We start from the raw sequence: 21,349 nt of genomic DNA, 5'->3' as shown, positions 1-21,349 counted from the left end.
TGCACTCTGCTGGAATTGGAGTACACTGCAGTTTTACATTGATGTACCATATTAAGCCAATATATGGTTTGCAACAGCTACAAAGAAATTTAAAAATGGTCTATATATTTCCCCAAGTCAGCTAGATGTTAAACTATGAGTCTCGAAATCGGCTGCAGAAGCGTGCCACAAACCGCCTGAGCCTAACTAACTAGAATGCTGAAAAGCAGTGTTTCACTGACCCTTCTGGTTGAAAGTTTCGTGACACATTTCAAAATCTAACTGCTTATTAGCACTGACGTCTGGGTGGATATAATGTATGATGTTTTCTGACCACATCAAATATTCATCTTCCTTTTATATATTTAGAACATAGGAAATTAAAGAAAATTTGTTGATGGTTTATCACTAAAAGCAAAACTTAAACTTTCAGACTGAAGTCATACACAACAGACATCAATTCCCACAGATAGCATTGAGGAAAATGCTTTATTTTGCACATCAAACAACCAGAAAACCAGTTTGGAGGCCACTGAGAGAACTGTCATTCTTGTCTTCAAATACTGTCATTCCGAGTTATTCCTGCAGGTAAGTAAGCATGTGTGGCTCGAAGTCCATAGGTTTTAAGTGTTGTAGAGCAGAAGCGCAGAGTGCTTTTGTTTGACTGTCTCAATGTCCTCTCACTTGAAGATCTTGCCCTGGTTGAAGGATTTACCCACATGCTTGAAGTCTCCTTCCCAGGCAAAGTACTCCTTTACCATGGTCTTGCACTCCTCACTGTCCGGATCCAACTTGCGCCAGTCATATGATTCATAGTCAATCTGCCAATCTTCAGAGAGCTGGGACAAAAAAAAAAATACATTTTTTAAATGCATTGAATGTGCATTAATTACCCTCAGCTGCCATCAGTGTTCCATACTATCCATGACAGATTAAACATTCCATCTTGCCTCACAAGAGGATAGGTGAACCATAACAGACTGCATTCAGAAGACCGTGTAAACTATGGCCAAATCTCAAAATTCCTCAGATTTTTTTCATTTTCACAAAGATTGTAACAAACACTGGATGAGTAGTTATTTCGTTTAGCCAATGCCAACAGCACAAACAACAATTATAGTTTAGATCTTAGATCATGAAGTCTGATACGCTTGGGCGTGGCCACTGCATGAAAACATTTTATTCACAAAAACAGCCATGGCTATTAACAAGAGTTTAAAAGTCTGCTTTGGTCAGTGACACATACAGAACTAAATCAGTCTTTATTCACCCTAAGAACAGCGGTCTTGTCTTAAAGCTCAATCTTAGTTGTGGCCACAGCATGAACCAGCCTTTTACTCACTTAACCAGAGATGACTGGGATGAATATGGTCTTGAGTTTCTCTTCCCCTGTTAGATTAAGACTTTGTGCCATGACAGGACACTGCCTTGCCCAAAAACAGGGGGGGGGGGGTCATTTCAAATACTGATTGGAATGGTGATTGTAACTGAGGTGCATTCCAAGCATTTCATTTCAGCAAACACAAAGTCTTGACACTGGGGATATTATCAAATCAAAACATCAGTCAAAGTGTGTTTAGAGTCCAATACTTACAGTGAATGCCAGTTCCTGGCCTCTGAAGACCCAGATACCAGAGATGCCGCTGTCATTGTTGGTGCCAAACAAGATGACACTAGCAAAGGCATTCTTTCTGAGTTTGTCCAGCCGCTGGAACATACCTGCAACAACCAATGAGGTTGGAGACACATTTTATGATTTCATCAACATGTCAAGGACATTTTTTGAGCCATACCAATGTCTTTCCACACGTAGCTTACAAAAAAAATTAATAAATTAAAACTAAATTAAAAGAACAAATTTAAGTGCCTGTGGGGCAATTCTGGTCCTGTCTAATGTGACCACAGCATGAACCAGCCTTAAAACTCACTTAAACAGAGATGACTGGGATGAATGTGGCTTCCGTTTTCTCTTCCCCTGTCTGATTAAGACTTTGTGTCATGACAGGACACTGCCTTGCCCAATGACAGGGGGATAATTGCTTCTCTCCTAACTGAAGTACAGATCCATTTCGGAGGTTGATTCAAACAAGTCTTAATGTCCAAACTCCTTACAAGGACTTCACTAAGAGACCTGAAGATAAGAACCTTTGTCAAATGGGTTAACTGTTATTTTTAGGACAGATGGTTGCAGCAGTGCCACACCCTCCTCTGAAAACTGGTTTAATCAGCTTTCCTGAAAAACTGTACAAGCATAAAAGCCGCCTGAGAATCATTCCAAATAATGACTTAAGAGAAACAAATATTTTCTCTACTGAGAATAAAACCTAAGCCTACATCAGGAATGTTTTTAAAAAAAAAAAGATGAGAATAAAACCCATTTAAAATGAGCCGTCCTGTGTAGTAAGTACCAACACTTGTCTCCTCTAATCTCCTCTGTAAGGCTATGTGACAGCTGTCTTAGAAGCCTACAGACGATTTTAGAAAAATTCCATTATACACAGAACTGCCTCTGATCCCAACTTGTTCTTGGGCCATAGGAGCCAAACTAACAGATGGAGGAAATTCATGCCAGCACATGAACCAGCAAAGACAAATACATGTAGGACCAAAAAGAAAAAAAAGACTTTTCTGTGTTTGCTTTCCAACTACTAAACACCATTTAAAAAAAAAAAAAAAAAAAAAAAAAATGCACCATAACAAAACTTCATATACTAATAAATCTCTAAAAGGGCTTTATAAAGTCACTGCTGCCAAGTCTCACCTGTGATAAGGTTGCAGCTCTTGAAGGTAAGCGTGAGCTCCTCAGGGTATTTGTACTGGCTGTACCAGATTGAGTAGCCCTCACGGTCAAAGTGCTCCCAGAAGTGGGGAATGGCTACTGTCAAGGTGTCCTCGTTGGAGTACTTTCTCTTGAACTCATCCATTACAAATGTGCTAAAAAGAAAAATGAGAAGTTCAGGACTAAGGTGATCATTTTTAGCAGATCTACAGCATTATATACGGAGGTTTAAAGTCAGGTTTAGCCAGTGACAATAGCTCAAACTTATAAATACCCACAAACCCTACTCCATATTTACTTCAAACACAATCTTTGAATACCATAAAGCCTTGATTATATTCTGTTGCAGACATGAACAGCTGGAGACACCACGCCAAGCAGTCACTCTTGTTACACTTCTTTAAAGTCCACTGCCTGGGGTATATGCATAGTTGGCACACTAACGTAAATTTTCACAAATAATACGCAGCCAGACCCTCACACTCACCGTCTGATGACAAAATTTATGTCACTCAGACCCAAGCGGAACCCAGCGGACCAACGGATATAAGCATGACCAAGGTTTAAAGGGCAACCACATATCTGAAAGTTAAATTCTGTTTATGGCCACAGCATGAACCAGCCTTTTACTCACTGAATTCAGAGATGACTGGGATGAATGTGGTCTTGATTTTCTCTTCCCCTGTTAGATTAAGACTTGGTGCCATTAATGGACACTGCCTTGCCAAATGACAGGGGACCATCCATCTTTCCACAGAGCAGAAGTGTCTTGTCAATGTATGGGCCTGTTGCAGCTCAACGTGTGTGCAAACTACATATACTGCAGTATGAGTTTTAATAATCAACTTGCTATAAACTGCTACAAATGCACAATTGAGAATAGACCTTCACCAACTGATTACTAATCTTAAAGGAGAAGCATTCAAGGAAATTAATATACTGGTTTAATTTGTCACAGTCAGAATCTACAAACTTTACTGTTGATGTGACTCCTGATCATAGAATTGCAATGGTAATTAAGAAATCTATAATGTGCAAGCTTACAATGTGAAAAGATCCAAATGATGGGGAAAAAAGAAGAAAAAAAAATTTTAAAAAGCAAAAGATCCCTCTACCTCTTTGGCAGGTGTGCAAAGGGGTCCTTGGCTTTGGGCTCTGCAGCCAAAACAGCATCACAGTCATCCATTTCCTCTTCAGGATCAGGCTTCTTCTCTTCCTTTTTCTCCTCTTTCTTCTTCTCCTTCTTCTCCTGGGGCTTGCCAGCCTCCTTTCCTCCCTTCTCTTTCTTGGAAGGAGTCTCTTTCTTGGGCTGCATCTCAGCAAATTTCTTGGCTGGAGGAACAAAACAATCAAAGCCATTCTCAAATGTTCTCTTTGGGTTTGTACCCACTGGAATGGAGTCTGCCTTCATATCAGTAAAGCCAACAATGGCTGATTATAGTCTTATTAGTCTTGGCATGAATGTTGTGAGATATGCAAACCTTTTTTTAACTTCATATAGCCTAGAAAAAAATTCCTGGGGTCAGCACAGTGTGTGCTCTGACTCCACTGTCTACTTTCAGCACTGTCTGTAGCATAGATAGCATATGCATCAGCAGTCAAGCGTAACAGATTCTTAAACTGGGTTCACTCACTGGCAAGGATAAGATAAACTGTCTTGAAATTCAAAAGGTTCAAAAACTGATGTATTTCTAGCATTTCAGAACGTATTTAAATTCTTTTAACACTTCAAATAAACAGCTGTATACACCTTAGTGTTTATTCAGTGAGAAAATAACTATTAGTTGTCTAATATGTATTCTGTGCCTTCTGATCTTACTGCTGGTGACTCACCATCAAATTGGGCCATCTTTTCACACAGCTTGACCTCTCCCAGGACAGCCTTGAACTGTGGCTGGTTGACACAGGTGACAAACCAGCGGGTCACATTGGTGTATGGCTGACGGAAAGAAGGTTCCAGGACCTATAGGGAACAGCAAGGTATTAATTCCTTTTGATGCAGACTCTTCCCCAAACACCATTACAGAGCTCAAGTGTTGCCATTGGTCTCCAAAGTACTGCAGTGTGTGGCTGTTTGTCCAAGTCAAACCTGTTTGTAGAGCCAGAGCATGGAGCAGACCACGGTGATATCTGCAAGGGTGACCCTCTCTCCCACAAGGAAGGTACGGGTGTTCAGGTGTTGATTCAGCACAGCAAGGTAGTTTTTCACATCCTCCTTGGCCTGCTCTGTGGCCTGGAGAGAGACGAGAGGAAAAACTACTTTGCAGGACTACACAACTTAAGTCCAGTTTTGTTTAATGTTCAGTAACAAGTTAAAAACAACAGGGTGTATTACTCTAGGCAGCCATCTACCCTTCCCATTAGATACCAAATACCTATTTAAAATCAAACTATAAAAAAATACTGAGTGGTAGACCTGCTTGTTGAACTGCATGATTCCCAAAGTGGGGGAACACCCATGCGCTGGCTGGAGGAATGATCTCTGAGTCAGCGAAGTTCACCCACTGCAGCACCTGAGCTGCTGCCTGAGGAGTGGCAACCCACGCAGGGTATCATTGCTCACTATAGTTTGAAGGTAAAAAAGCCCCCCAAAAAAAACCATTGAGTTACAGTTTCACAGCCATTCTGCATTTTTTTTAAAGAATTATAGCACAAACTCTGCATTTTAATATTAACATGTTAATTAGTATATTTCAGTGTGCATCAATGTCACAGTAAGTAAAACTGTATAGATGTAACTAGCAGTTTGGTTTGGCCCATCTACACATTCTGCTAGAACAAAACTGAGTAAAGAAGTGTCCCGTGAATTTAAATGTTTGTGCTGAGTGCTCCATCTGATCACTAATTTTAGACTGAGGGGAATAACAAACCCAAATCTACTGACTTGCCAAAACAAGAGTACAGAATGTAAGCAATTTAATTATTAATAATTGTGAGACTTACAGTAGTGAGCAATGGCATTACTCTCAAACAGACAGACGCCGTCATCTCCCTGGTAGGCCAGGTACCTAGAAACAATGACAGAGTTGCTTACTTTAACACATTTAGTGTGGTTTTATAATTCAGAGAATAATGCAGCACATGTATGACAGAGGATCTTGCATACAAACATAACAAAAGGGCTGCAGTCAAACTGTTAACTTTCTACTCCTTAGTTCAATTTAACAAGTGATTAATTCACTTTTTTAAACAATGGTAGTGAATGATGTGTGTGTTTTTCTATTTATTTATTTTGTGTGTGTGTGTGTGTGTGTATGTGGGTGGGTGGGGGGGGGGGGGGGGGGGGGGGGGGGGGGGGGGTGGGGGGGTGGGTGGGTGTGTGGTGTGGGTGTCGTGGTTGGGGTGGTGGGGTGGGGGGTGGGGGGGTGGGGGGGGTGGGGGGGTGGGGGGGTGGTGTTGTGTGGGGTGTGGGGGGGGGGGGGGGGGGTGGGGGGGGGGGGGGGGGCCTGCACAGCAGATCATAATTGCAAATTGAAGTGATTTCACTGAACTGATTAAGCCAGCCGGACTTACTTTGCCCAGAGGGAAGTTGTTGAGGAAGGCAGAAGTACGGTTCGTCTGCCCGAAGGTGAAGGCAGGGGAGCTTGTGGCAACTTTGAGGCGAGCACACTGTACTGGGCTGCAATCTGGGCCTTAAAGGCCCGCCAGTTTTCTGGGTACGTGTACAGAGTCTGAAAGGATTGGAGACAACAGCATTATTACAGAGCAAAGTGTTTACTTTAAAAAAAAAAAAAAAAAAAAAAGAGAAAAGTATATATACACACATGTATCTTCTCAACATGGACATTAAAGCATTAGGCTGGCCTAAGAATGACATTAGGGAAACAGGCCACTGTTTTCCTAATGCATATACTCTAGTCCTGAACAGCCCTCTGTCATTTTTCAATACTAAAATAAATACAAACTTGGACATAATTAGCAAGCAAGTCACCAAACTAGTCAAGAGACAGCTTATAATTTGTTTTCTGGCCACAAATAAAAAGATCCCATCCAAATTAAAAGACTCAACCAATTAAAATCTGGCTGTGAAGGATATGGAGAATGATGCAGCTGGAAAACCTCTAAACTGGAATAAATGCTGGCTTGCGCGGCCCACAGTACTCAAAATAATCATATAAAAAAATATATCTAGTTTCACGTGGCTTTTAAACACTCTTGTCAGACAAGCTGGTTCGAAACCCCGAGTCGTTTAACTTTAGAGAATAAAAATATATATATGGCAGAACTGAACCTAAATAAACTAACTGCGGCGATAACCTTAGCTGAAAAAAGCGTGAAATGTAAAGAACAGGTTTTCAAAGTGATAAATAGGTAAGGTAACGTGGCACAACCCTGGGCTAGGAGAGCGGCGTCTTCCACTGACAATGCATCATTAGCAAAAGCTAACCTCAGTTAGAAGGACTACTGAATGGTATCCTTTATAAATATCCACTGTAAAAGCCAGAAAACAGTCAGAAAGCAACGTCTGTGTGAAAAGCTACTCAGTAAGAGGGCAGATGGGTCTGATTTTTAGCGGATTGCAAATGAAAACTTAAAAGTAAGCTCCATAGCTGGTCAACTCTCCATCTTACTCACCCCTGCCGCCATCTTCAGGACGAGAGAAAGAAAGAACGGCGCGCTTCACTGACGTATTTACGGCCATGTGATGTGCGCGTTCTTGACATCTCCGCGTTCACAATTCTTCTCACTAGCATTTCAAAACATCCTGACTGACTTAAAATCATACATAGCTAGAAATGCACTTTGTGAAGACACTAACATACTGAGAGAAACAGACACAGTGTAATGTAATAACAAATAAAATATTTTATTACAGCACATGTTAAAGCAAAAGGAATGATGGAAATTCAAAATGAAATCAACATTACTCAAAGTGCCCTACTTCTATTTACTGTAAGTTTTTTTAAGTAAATTTTTACAACTCTCACACCATTTCCATTAAAAAAAAAAGACAAATGTAGCCTGTACAGCATAATAAATGATACGGCCACCTGCCATTATACCACAACAGTAGAAAAAAATATATATTTTAACAAACAAACTTGGCTACTACAAAACAATGTCCCATTATTTTGTGCTCCTCAGAAGTAATTCAGCTCACAAGACCTGAAACAAAAACACAGATGGCAAGTTTAACAATCACCAAAAAGATTTTTTTTAATCCAATTATTTCTTTTCAAATCATCATAACCAAAATAAAGCAATTAAAAAAAATAACTTTTTAAATTTAAATTATGGCCCATATATTCCTCATTGCAAATAACCTTTAAAGCATTTTATCAATTTATGGCCATCTAATGAGCAGCTCTATCACGTATCTAACAATGTTCTGTGATCTAATACTTACCCAGGTAATCATCCATGAGAGAGCCGATGGCAAACTGAAAAACAAGATCACCTTGGTTTTGATTTACTGCAATTTAACCATAGACGTATAAAAAGATAAATAAAAGTGGACATAGCCACAGTGGCTTCCCCCATTGGTTTGTTGCCATCTTGTCACCAGATGTGACAAGCAAGGAAGGGATCTGACTGTCAAGCTGCACGCTAAAAGAATATACCCTTGATAATCTTCCTTTCTCTAACTTAGAATCATTGAAATCTACAAAATGGATTTGATGTTCTGATCAATCTGACCCAAAGCCAGTAACCGAATCCATAAACTCACCACAAAAATCTTAGTTCAGGACCAAGTGCCATTTTTCTATAAAAAAGGAAAAGATAAACACTTACGATGTCATTCTTATCCACTCTGGTTCCCACAATCTTCAGCCGGATCTCATCATCTTGCTGGATTACAATGTCCTTAAAAATAAGAAGAGAAAAAAAATCCTTAAATCCAAAACTAGCACTTGTGTTTGAACATTTATCTTTCCTGTGATGTGAACACACCTCTGAGTTTGCTGAAAAATGCCAGTGTAATAACTTTTCATTTTAAAAGTCAAAATGATGGAGAAATGTATTTTAATAAACAGTTTTTGTAATACGGCAATTCTTTTCAGCTAAGAAATAATAATGAAACAATACCTCATCAACTGTCTTATAACAGGGTGGGTTAGAATTGGGGTCAAACTCCATTTCTGAGGGGATAGACTGCAAAAAGAAAGTTATCATGAGATTAAATGATAGATAATATAATTGCTATAAAGTACACTAAAAGGCAACAAATGAAACCAACTATAAAAAAAAATGACTCACATGGCGAGAGATGAAGCAAGACATGGGACCAATTTCTGTGAACAATCCAACCTGTAAGAAATAGAGAATTACTTAGAAACAAAGACAGACCATTCTTATTTTTCAGTAATATATTACTTCATTTTTAAAACTGTGTTTACTGTAATGAATACTTCAGCTATTGAAATAATTCAGAAATTCAGAGGTACATATTTTTTGTATTTCTACATCTTATCAAACACTGGAGTGTCAAGATAATGGATTATAGTGTAAACAGAGAAGAGAAGGGAGAGGTGGTGGCAGGTTTTACAGACTTCACAGAGGGGTTTGCATGTTGTCCAGTGAAAAAGTATTTGCCCCCTTCCTGATTTCGTTTTTTTTTTTTTTTGCATATTTGTCATGCTTATATGTTTTAGTTCATTAAACAAATTTTAATACATTAAACAAATTTTAATATAAAATATGATAAACTGAGTAAATACAAAAAGGAGTTTTTAAATGATGATTTAATTTATTTAGGGACAAAAATTATCCAAACTTACATTGCCCTGTGTGAAAAAGTTATTGCTCCCTAAACCTAATAACTGATTTTGCCACCCTTGGCAGCAAGAACTACAATTAAGCGTTTGCAATAACTGGCACAACCTGATGGCCAGACATTCTACTTCAGGATTTCTGGTAGAGAGCAAAGTTTATGTTTCAATCAATTACAGCAAATCGTCCTGAAGCAGCAAAGCAGCCCCCTAGACTCAAAAGTTGAACTTTTCTCTCATCAGTCCACAGAATATTTTTTCCAAAAGTTTGGGCATCATCAAGATGTTTTTGGCAAATGTGAGGTCTTCGTGTTCTTTTTGGTCAGCAGTTGTTATCTCCTTGGAACTCTGGATGCCATTTTTGCCAGATCTCTTTCTTACTGTTGAATCATGAACTCTGACCTTAAGTGAGGCCTGAAGTTCTTTAGATGTGTTCAGGATTCTTTTGTGACCTCCTGGATGAGTCATCAATGCACTCTTGGAGTGATCTTGGTAGGCCAGCCACTACTGAGAAGGTTCACCACTGTCCTATTGTTGTAGTCCTTACCTTACAGTATAAAGTGCCTTGAGGTGACTGTTTTGGTGATTTGGTGCTATATAAATAAAATATAATTGACTTGATCTGAACTGAACTGTTCCAAGTGTTCTCTGTAGCCTCTTTCCCACCAACAGGGTTCCGAGCCAGTGCCTTTATTTGAACCGTAAGGCGAGTTTTCCACCACGGAAGTACTTGGTGCTCGGCCGGAAAACAAGTTTTCTACCATATTACATGTGTATTACATGAGAAAAGCGCAGCGATTTTCACGGCTGTGAATTAGGTTGAGCTCTAAGTCTGAAATTCCTGCTTTGTATCGGTTCATATCACAGATAAAAGGACACAAAGTGCGTACTTGTCGTCTTGCTCTAATCGCTGTCTGTGTTTCCCTCTGCTGCACAGATGCTGCAGTAGTTTGGTTTGGACTGTATAACGTATTTGCAGCACAAGAAAGGGGAGTGTGTTGTCCCACTTTTGTGCGGTTTGGCTTGCGTGGCCAGATGAGGACCCGCCAACACTCATACGTAAAGGAGCAGTTCACAGAAACGCGGTGGAAACACGGGCCCGTTCTTAAGTGTTTCGCCGGTTCATTGGGAACAGCATGAGCACTGGTACGTGAACCGGCTCCTCGGCAGTGGGGAAGTAGCATGTTTGTGAATAATGGCTCTCACCATGGTTCACAGGAATCACAAAGCCTTAGAAATGGCTTTGTTTCCTTTCCAGACTGATAGATGGCAGTGGTGTTGTTCTTCTCATCTGTTCTCGAGTTTCCTTTAGATTGTAACATGATGTGTTACCTTGTTGAGATCTTTTAGCCTACTTCACTTTGTCAGACAGGTTCTATTTAAATGATTTCTTGATAAAACAGGTCTGGCATTAATGAGGGCCTGGGTATTGCTAGTGAAACAGAATTGATTGAGTGTTCCAAAAAATGTGGTAAATCACAATTAATTCATGATTTAACAAGGGGGGCAATTACTTTTTACATAGGGCCAGGTAGGTTTGGATAACTTTTCCCCTTAATAAATGAATCATCACTTAAAAACAACATTTTGTATTTACTTGGGTTGTAGCTGTCTAATTAAATTTTGTATGATAAGGAAACATAGAACAAATACACAAAAAAATAGAAATGAGGAAAAACCTTCTTACAACATTGTTTAAGAATGGTCTTAGGGTATCTAAACCATCCCTTCACCTTGTTAACCTGAGTGACCACAGCATCCACCACTTCTCCTTTAAACGGACGGAAGACGATGGCCTTGTATTTTACTGGATAGAGGACAAACCTCTGCCTGGCTGGATGACACCAGCCCCAATGTTGTCAATGGTGGTGACTGCAATAACAAAGCCATACCTGAAAGACAGATTTAAACAAATGACTTAAATGGCAAACCAACTTCAATCTGGCCTTTGGCAGCTTGGTGTGTACCAGTTTTACAGTTTTCCAGAAGCCGTAAGTCAAGTTTCAGCCTTTTTAGCCTTTGATTTCAAGCTATTTTGATGTCAAACACATACAACCACTCACTTGCCAGTACACGTCCCTTCAACCTCTGTGAAAAGCTTCTGCTTCACGGTGTTGAGCAGATTTGGCCCAAAATATCTTGGATGGAGTAAGATTTCGTGCTCCAAAGAAATCTGGGAAAACAACAGTTTAAGAAGTAAGCGTTAAAGGGGGACAATGTTCCAGGCATTTTGCTGTTCAAGCTCTGCCATTCAAAAACAACGTTTAGAAAAAAAAAACTGGCGGCCATTTTACACGACCATAAAACAGCGGTAGCGATAAAAGTTTCACGGGGAAAGTTTCACAAAGCTGCAGTAGCTAACATCACGCCAGCCAAACGCTGATCAACAACAAAAGCAGACTGCTGTTATTAGTCGCATCCTACACGTACAGCAGTACAAATACTTACATGGTAAAACATTTCTCTCTGTTTTCCGTTTAATCTCAACTCACAATTCTTGTTTTAATATATATCCCAAAGGTTCCCAAGTATTGAATGAAAACCACCCTTTCGTTTGTTTGCTAACAAAGCCACTTCCGAGTCAGAGGTCGATGAGTGGGACTTTTGTTGCCCTTAGTTCTGTCTCTCAGGAGGAGGACCTTTGCGGATCGCTTTTCTGTACTAATTTGGCAGACACTAAGATCAACTCTGATGATGTCAAATTTAAGTTAAGACTTTACCTACTTGTTAGAGGTAATGCTTAATTAACTGTTAAACGAACCACAGCAACCAGGTTAACTTTTTCAGTCTAATCACAGGCTGACCCCTGGCGGTGAGGAGGATTAGTGCGTGAGGGTGTGGACGTGCAGCAGGCGTGCCTCCATGCTGCGCTTTGATTGGTTTGTTTTTCACGGGGACTGTTAACATTTGACATAAAAACGAAGCACAAAGAAAACGGGATATTCAATAACACGAAATCAGATTATTGGTAAACGCTGGTTAAGTTATGTTGTGTGACGCACTGAGGCGGCACCGAACGGGTGACTGAAAGCCAGACAGGTAAATATCCTTGTTAATTAAGGCGACACCACTTCTTGAGGATTTTCCTGACTTCCTTAAACGACTGGAAACAGCCACAGCTGATTGACGATCACATCAAGCTCACAATATCCTCCAGTTTCTGCCGACTGATATGGCGAGTAACCGCGTCTCGAAGCTGTTTCGCCCTCCTCTGTTAGCACAGCTCGTAAGTTGTCTCTGTACTTTCCCACTTTTTGGCTAACACCAGTCCACTTTGTGAGTGATTTACGTGAACTACGCTGTCCTCCCTTGCAGGCGTATCTCCGTTCAGGGTGCTTGTTTCGGGAAAAGGTGGCAAGCGATGGGCACCAGATATTCCTCCAGTGGCTCTCCTCCAGAGAAAATCAGCCGCTATCCAATTCCTTACAAGAAAGATCTGCCTTATGATATCGTGGAGCTTATGGAGGAAAGTGGAGTCAAAGGTTTCTTATGAGTCATTTAAGGCATTTAAGTCTGCTGAACCTGATTCTACTCCTTGTTAAACTTGTGTTTTCTTACAGGGAGGATTCTTGCCCAATGTCTTCAAAGTCCTGTCTCACAGGCCAGCAGAGTTCAGAGCCTTCTTTGCATACTACAATGAACTGATGAACAAGGAAACAGGTGTCTATGATGCTCTGTTTCTTTGTAGTTGCAACAAGTGCATTTTATGTGAGATTCAAAGGCATAGACAGATTGGGGGAAAACAACAGGGCCCAGACACACATTTAAAAAGTCCCCACTCTTCCCACTGAGAAGCACGAACACCCACAGATGGATACAAAACCGCCCACAAACTGGAGACATGAGTTGCTCTTTCAGCTGTCTTGTCTTCAGCCATAGCAGTAGTCTTATCCTCTTTTGTCCTTTCATGGTCCTCTTGCAGTTCTTCAGGTTGTTTATGGCCCTGTTTGTCCCATTTTTTTTTTTTTTTTTTTTTTTTTTTTGGCATGAGTGTTTGTATTTCCAGAGATTCCTGACTCCACACAGTCTAAGACTTTTTAGTAATTGTTCCTTGCAGAAAATCTGTTACTGGTTCAACCACTCTGGGTTCAATTAATCCATAAGCCATTATTTGGCTAGTACTTTTTGGTGACACAACTCAGTTTGACTGTGCCCAAGTGCTGCATATTACTAGCAGCTGTGTTAAGGAGGTTTCCCTTTGCAGATCAACTGCATGAGGCAGAAGTGTGATACTGAAATCTGTTTTGGCTGAGGAATCAGTGGCGAGTAGGTGTGGTAATGAATCAGGACTGGTACAACGGGTGGAATATTAAAGTTGGGTAAACAGAATGCATATTCAAGTCAGCAAAAGCACGTGTTTTCTGTATGCACAGTATGATTTTAGCAACTACTTGAAAAAAAAATGCATAATGAATGTGTCGACACAAAAGATATGATCTCTCCATATTTGGATGTGCTGGGGGGCCAAGTATGTTTTAAAACATGTGTAAGCATGTTTGCGTTAGCCTTTCTGTTTTCAGGTGTTTACACCTAAAATAAAATCTGTCCTAGAAAAATTTCACTGCAGCCTCAGAGTTTAGAATTACAGTCAGTCTGCTAAACTGGAGTTGAGCTTCTTGTGCCTGAGATTGTTCAGGTGTCTGAAGTTTTGTGGTCTGTCTGTTCCAAGAAGCAGGTTTACTGATTTTATATTTTTTATAACTATTTAACTGGATCAGGTTCACTTTAAGTTTTTAATGCAGGACTACATTTTTAAAAAGTAATCCAATCCAGCAAACTGACTTTTAATGTTTTTGACTCTTGCTACAATTTTATTTTAAATGTCTGTCTTGCAGGCAGATTAACCAAGGCTGATCGTGAGCTGATTGTAGTGGCAACCAGTAGCCCAATAAGTGTCTGTACTGTGTGGTGTCCCACAGCGCTCTGGCATCGCATCTAACTCTAAGAACCCCTCACTTTGTGATCAGGTATAATGTCAAATCCCAGTAACCAGAATAACGCTGTAGTTAAAGTTCTGAGTTCAGACTGAGATCATATCTCATTATGCGATGGCTGGAAAAATATTAACGCTAGGCTACCTCTAACCTATCACATCTGTATATTTCTGTTTTCATGTGGTGGTGGTGGGTGGTATGGTTTCTTCTTTCTGAATTGTCATAAATCAGGCGCACTCTGTTTTCACCAGGTCATTGTTAATTATGAAAATGCTGAGCTGGCCCAGCGAGAGCGCGCCATGCTGGACTTTGCCATGGCCGTGTGTCGCTGCGACACCATCACAGAGGAGCACTTTAAATCTCTGGAGGAAGTCGGCTTTGACCGCGGAGGACGCCTGGGACATAGCTGCCATTGCTGCTTCTTGCTTTCTTCGCATGTCCAACCGACTCGCCCACCTCACCGACATGAGGACCAAACCTGGAATTTTTTAACATGGGTCGTGTTCCACGGAACAAGAGCAAGGACAAGGCAGGAGATGGCAACTGAGAAGGGCGAAGAGGATGTTCCAGATGTGATTGTTCAGAAGTTTAATGCTATGACACTGAAAATGTTCAGTGAAGGAGTGAAGTCTGTTTTATATCGTCTCAACATGTGACTGCTGACATATGAAGTATGGCGTAATTAGGTGTGAGATCAGTTCTACAGGTGTACAAGCTAAATGCCATTAAATTAACACTAGAATTAGTCTGTACCCTGAGATAGGATTTGATTCAACCCGCTTAACTGAGCCACTTCTTTTTTTTGTTTTTGTTGAATTTGCACTGTTATGTTTCGGTTGATGAGTGTTACTGACTGCCCATATTGTTCTAAAGGTTAGGTGGAAATCTGTTTTTCCTCAAGCTTAAAAATAAACTGGGGGTAAAAATGACATTCTTTATACTAGTAAAACTGTATTTTCAATAATGTTGAGTAAAAGGGAAGACAGCTTTATTTTAAGATGACTCAACAGTATTTCCTGTCAATAGCAATTCCTAATCTTGATAAGTATCTCCTATCACCACCAGATGGCACTGCATCCATGTAACATATTGGAATTTACATTATGTCCTCTCAATAGGGATGTGATAACACAGAGTTCCATATGTGGAAAAGATGAGCAAGTAAAAACCCACAAAGAGAGCTTCTAAATAAAACTTTTACTGCTTATCCCTTTAGTGATGCAAACACGGGATCCTTTATTGCAGATGTAACTCTTAGCTGGTGAAGCAGTTGCTGATCTCACTTCTCTGAGCTACACAGCAACTCCCCTCACAAGTTTGCATTCTGTGTGCTATCAAAAGTGATAAAGTCAAACATGACTCCAGGCTTTAACTGAACATTAGTTTTGGTATGCATGTGCAGACAGTGGATTTTTTTTTCTTAAAAACTGAAAAGCTTCTATGCTCACCTGAATATTTAGTTGATGTTCACACAGTGCACACAGCTTATGAATAACCAGTCAGTTCAAAGGATCACAAATTGTGTCTCTGTATTATGACAGCCTGAAAGTCATCCAAAGTGGATAGTTAAAGTACGGTAATGGGATTCTTAAGGTATATACATAAATGTAATTCCTCTGCCAGAGCGTAATGTGTTGTTAAACCATTTGAAACTGAATCACCTGGTGTTAGCAAAGGTCATTTCACAGATGGTTTTCTCTTGGGTCTGTCCTAGGAGATCTATTGATTTGATAAAGTGTCATATGGCTCAGAAACTGCTCATGTACTATTACAGGTCCTCATTAAGCACCAACCTTCATGACCCCCATGTGTCCTATGACTGTTAAAAGAGAAAACAGTATCTTGACAAGACAAGTAGTCTGCAGCTGCCCTGCATCACTCATGTTGTAACAAGAATCGAACAGAATTTTTAAACTGCTGTTTGTGGGGCTTGAGTGCATGAAAAAAAAATATGAGAAAAATCTTCCAAATGAAGGCTTTCACCATTTCCTATTGTAGTCTGTACTTTGATGGAGGAATCAAGGTTTTATGGCAGCTGGAAGGGGAGTCTGCAGGCCTGCCACAGTGCCTTTATTCTCCTGAGAGATAAAACAAATCATGACACACATATCAAATGAGGTATGATAAAGACCAGGAGAAAAAGAAAAGTGAGGTTGGAGGTTATGTGAAAACACTGGAGACCACTTGAGGCAATCACATAAATGCAGATGAACTGCAAACCAAAGAGATGATGGATAAAAGAGAAGCTTTGTTTCTATTAAATAACTGTTAAAAAAAATTTATGGACTGTACCTTTAAATCAGGCATATTTGATAAATTCTTCCATATATATAGTACATAGTATAGTACTATTTGACCAATTAATAGGAAGTAATTTTCCTGTACTGATGCATTCCTGTGATTCTTTATGCATTTGGTGTTAATCTGTCATCTTTTTTTGAATAATCTCCAGGTTGTACAGCATTATACTTCATCCAGCATGGTGAGTGGAAAGATGAGAAGGGACGTTTTGGAAGAAGTTGCTTCTCATCTTTTATTCTTCCACAGCGTGTTCCGGCAAACTTGTCTACTTTAATTTAACACAATTTTCAGTGTTGCCAGGTGGCCTCTCCAATGTTTCACACTTCTTAGAGAAGAGGAAGAAAAGAGAGAGAAAAAATACGAAGTAGGACAAATTAATTGAAATTAATATTTAAATAGTTTTTCTTTTTCATCCAGATTGTGTGCTCAGCATTTCCTCTTTTTGTTGTGGTCTTCTTACACTGTTCTGGTACTCTGTGTGCAGTTCACTTGTGAAGTCAAACTCCAAGGCAGTTCAACACTTTTCTTTCATATGTTAAATACTAAAAAAAAAAAAAAAACTGATTATCGTAATTAGATTGAAGCTTTTATTTTAAGTGAGATGCTGGATTTACACACAGAGGGACACGTTCACTATTTGCAACCCCGTGGAGAGAATGACGACGGGCAGAAGGGATGAATTCTACCCAAGTGAGCACATATGGGACATTAGCAAATGAAGACACAAGAATGAGACCATTACCATCCCTGTTAAGAGCGTGTCAGCTGCTGTTAAGAATATGTGTGAGCATGCATATGTGCAAGTATGCATATGCACATACTTTGTCAAGCAATGTGTGTGTATGTGTGTGTACTGAGTAAGGCTGTTCTGTAAGCCTTTGCAGCTGGGGTCATTTGCATGAATTTGGCTTGATGGAATTTCACATTTAATGGCTACTTGCCCTCTTATCTGGGAGTCTAATCCCTACAGACTCATCATGCAAACCCATCACACAGCTGCTAAACAGAGTGGAAAGGTTGAAGGGAAGTAGCAATGGCTGTAGTGGAAAAACAGTGCATCCATTGGTTACAGCCTGTGATTGCTTGATATTTCCTTTTTGTGTGTGTGCTTAACCTTTTTTTAGTATTCCCTAAATGTAAACTTGTATTTGCAAGATCATGACCTGGGCTGGATTCATCATCCTTTCTTACTCATTCCACTTGCCATTGTCACAGTGCCCCAGTCCAATTCCTGACACCTAGCGCATCTAATCTGTCCGTGAGATGGCTGTTATTTGGTTGGCTGCTGTGTCTCTTACCAGCTGCTCTGCACTCATCACACACACAAGTAAGACAATATTATTGTTAGTGACATTGTGAATAGGGGTGCTACTTCAAACAAATGATGGGTGTAACTAATGTCCATTGTGTATTTGGACATTATGATGTCACCCACTGGATAGTGAAGTTCTGTTTCTCAAGCCCTGAAATAAGCATCTGTCTACAATCACGGTTTCATCAAACAGCCAGATATCATGAGCAATGTCACCACGGACAATGCACGCTCAGTCATGTCAGTCTCAATGTAGCCACACCCTAAGAAATTCCCTGCTTTATTTGACATTTGAGTGTAACATAAACCATTATTTTCAAAGTGCAACGTTATACAGTTAGGTCCATAATTATGTTGAACAAAGATACCATTTTTGTAGTTTTACAAAATCCATTTTTGTGGATTTTAAATCAATCAATGTGTAACTGAAGTGTAGACTTTCAGCTTTAATTCAAAGGGTTTTAATACATTTTTAATAGTATAAGATTTGATAAATGGATGAAACTCCTTTGCAGTCAATGAATGCCTGAAGCCCGAACCCATGGACATAACACAATATGTGTTTCCTCCCTTGAAATGCTTTACAATACTTTACTGCAGCCTTATGGGCCTTTGTGGGTCTTCTGCATTCAGTTTTGTATTTAATACTGTAAAGCACGCTCTGTTGGTCTTTTTCTGAACAGGTGTTCAACAATTTATTAGATCACACTGTCATAAAACACAGAAAACACAAATATTTTGGAAATCTGTCAAAAACTTGTTTAAAACAAAAATTATATTGTTATTTATTAGGCAAAGAACAAACTGAATTCAAGTTTTTATAACCCAAGTTTGAGCTGGCACACTGGACTTCGCTGAGAAGTCAGAAATGAATCAAGCATAACATTCAACCACTAAAAATACTTCTTTTTTTTTCTGTTCAGGAAAAGGAAATAATTCTAATCTTATCAGAAAAAAATAATAATGTGCTTTAGTATTTTTCAACTTTTTATAAAATCATAAAATTTGTGGATAACAACAATAATAATAATTAGTATTAAAATATAATTTTAATTAAAGAGGTTGCACATAGTAGTGGATTAACCATTATAGAAACATAAAAATTATTTTCCAAATTGCCAATACAGTTAATTTAGGGCAGCTGTCTCATACATCTTATGTTGAGTAGTGATCTGATAACAGTGTTAAGCACTGCAGGTTCAAAAGCGCTTCAGTTTATTGGTTGCTTAAGTGAAGTTCAGTTCGATTCAATTCAGTTTTATTTATATATTGCCAAATCACAACAAACAGTCGGCTCAGGGCGTTAAAGTGCAGGTCATTAAGTCTAGATTAGGAAGTGGGACATCAAGTAGGAGTCCTCTTTTAGTTATGTTGTTTTCCTTGAGATGTATAGCATCCACTGTTGTTTTTATTTTTCTCAATTTCCCACCTCAGATACTTCAACGTCTTGTTTGATTAAACATTTCAAACTGTTAAAAGTATAGCACATGTATGCTAGCATTGCTGTACAGGTATTTGATTGGGTTCAACATCACCCTATACAGTAAATTGAAATATGGATATGACAGGTTCTTGGATCAGTCTTTGAAATGTAATGCAATTTAAAGATGTCTCACTTCACATAAAGGTTAATGAACCAGACAACTGTGTTGAGTGGCATCCAATGTCTTTCTTTTAAGATTATATGTTAACTGAGCTATAGTCCCTGATATCCATCATCTCAATGCAACATAATGTGTAAAGCTCCTAATAGACAAGGGTTGGTTTTACTCACTATCAGTAGGAAGCAACATGTAGTTAACAGATTGCTGAGTTGTGAGAGATATTATTTAAAGTTTAAGAAATAAATAACCTTAGTTGAAACTATCAGAAACTTTACCACTTCCCTGAACAGGTAAGCTCTCCTTCAATAATCAACTCTAGTGAGTGAAAGCCAGTAAGGTAGGTAGAGTCATGTTTTAAATGGATCCACTGGAAGCTATCTGGAATTGATTTATGCACCTATAATGAAAGAACAAGAGTTTAATGAAGACACGCGGCACCTGTGGGAGTGACTAAAGAGTTTTTGTGCAACTCGCACTCAGTGACGTAACAAAACACATGGCTGTAGCTCTGTCATGACCCCCCTAGTCTAGCACTTGGGGAAGTGTTTTCAGACTGATAATCCAAATGCACATTTACTCAGATTACTTCATGCCTGAGGATTATCAGCCATGACTTACCCCCTCATTTTTGCTGCTCAAATAAAGCTTTCTCTCTGTTTTTTGTGCATCCTCGCTTGATTCACAGCAGGTGTTTGTGCACTTGCACAGAAGTACAACAAGAAAAAGATAGATAGATAGATAGATAGATAGATAGATAGATAGATAGATAGATAGATAGATAGATAGATAGATAGATAGATAGATATAGATAGATAGATAGATAGATAGATAGATAGATAGATAGATAGATAGATAGATAGATAGTAGATAGATAGATAGATAGATAGATAGAGTGTTTGGGATTCCTTGACCCGAGGACCAGACAGGTGGGCTGGATCCACCTAATCAATCCAGCCCTGACCCGGGGTTGGATTGATTGGAATTGGAAGGAGAAAATGTGAAGAAGAAGCAAGACAGGTGGTAATGGCCTCTGGTGATATCCTGTATTTGTGCTTTGAAGCTGGGTGTGTTGAAGAAAAGCAATAACATTTGGCTTTCAAATCCCACTCACCAAGCATAAACACACACATTTCCACCCACTTATAATCTACACACACAAACACAAAGTGAGAGCTTCATTTTTCTTTAAAATAATAATGCGGGCCCAGCAGTTCGGCAGGCAGAGAGTCTTTCCCATATTAGATAGTAATAAGGTTGAGCTTCATTCCATAACTTTTTCTTATGGAATTTATTACTCTTCTGCCCTTTCCCTGACTTTTCCCTATAACTTCCTGGACTTGTTTATGATTTGGATCCCTACATTATTCATCTTCAGCCAGTCATATACTATTGTTGCATTTTTTAGGATCATAGATTTCAATCTATATTCCCAGGGAAAAAAAGGAAAAAGTCTGTTTTGGGTCATTTCCTTTCGATTCCTGTGACGTATGCATCATTTGCACGCTGAGCTCAGGCAGTCTGACATGCAATCTGGTCTCGCTCAACCCCCACTGTGCACAGCATGTGTGATTGAGTTATGTTGTTTGCACACTGGCACACTTGTGTTTATGTGTGATTGTGTGTCCAGAAGTTGTGGCTGTAATTTTGTATGCGTGTGTGTGAACGTGAAGGCACCCTGACGTTCAGCCTGCTACCACTTAAACTCCATATTATCAGATCTACACATCAAA

At 39.5% G+C, this 21,349-nt stretch overlaps 3 protein-coding genes across 3 annotated transcripts; 1 reads left to right on the top strand and 2 right to left on the bottom strand.

Annotated features, from left to right (window-relative positions):
* Positions 1–449: 449 nt before the first annotated feature.
* eef1g (eukaryotic translation elongation factor 1 gamma) lies at positions 450–7,435 on the bottom strand. The gene is given in 12 exon segments (XM_030725902.1): positions 450–818; positions 1,574–1,698; positions 2,741–2,913; positions 3,874–4,090; positions 4,592–4,721; positions 4,848–4,991; positions 5,175–5,207; positions 5,209–5,295; positions 5,298–5,320; positions 5,702–5,766; positions 6,272–6,429; positions 7,334–7,435. Coding segments are annotated over 12 exon segments (1,326 nt in total). The 5' UTR covers positions 7,346–7,435; the 3' UTR covers positions 450–659.
* A 107-nt stretch (positions 7,436–7,542) lies between these two features.
* polr2g (RNA polymerase II subunit G) lies at positions 7,543–12,302 on the bottom strand. The gene is given in 9 exon segments (XM_030725903.1): positions 7,543–7,864; positions 8,106–8,139; positions 8,492–8,563; positions 8,786–8,851; positions 8,957–9,007; positions 11,202–11,293; positions 11,296–11,360; positions 11,532–11,641; positions 11,917–12,302. Coding segments are annotated over 9 exon segments (516 nt in total). The 5' UTR covers positions 11,929–12,302; the 3' UTR covers positions 7,543–7,850.
* A 527-nt stretch (positions 12,303–12,829) lies between these two features.
* Positions 12,830–16,363, top strand: LOC115777890 (uncharacterized). Its single transcript, XM_030725917.1, is given in 8 exon segments — positions 12,830–12,943; positions 13,029–13,128; positions 14,304–14,351; positions 14,354–14,401; positions 14,404–14,435; positions 14,654–14,788; positions 14,790–14,873; positions 14,875–16,363. Coding segments are annotated over 8 exon segments (636 nt in total). The 3' UTR covers positions 14,950–16,363.
* The last annotated feature ends 4,986 nt before the right edge of the window (positions 16,364–21,349 follow it).

This window comes from Archocentrus centrarchus, unplaced genomic scaffold, assembly GCF_007364275.1.
Source record: "Archocentrus centrarchus isolate MPI-CPG fArcCen1 unplaced genomic scaffold, fArcCen1 scaffold_83_ctg1, whole genome shotgun sequence".
NCBI lineage: Eukaryota > Metazoa > Chordata > Actinopteri > Cichliformes > Cichlidae > Archocentrus > Archocentrus centrarchus.
This window is presented reverse-complemented; position numbering and strand designations above follow the sequence as displayed.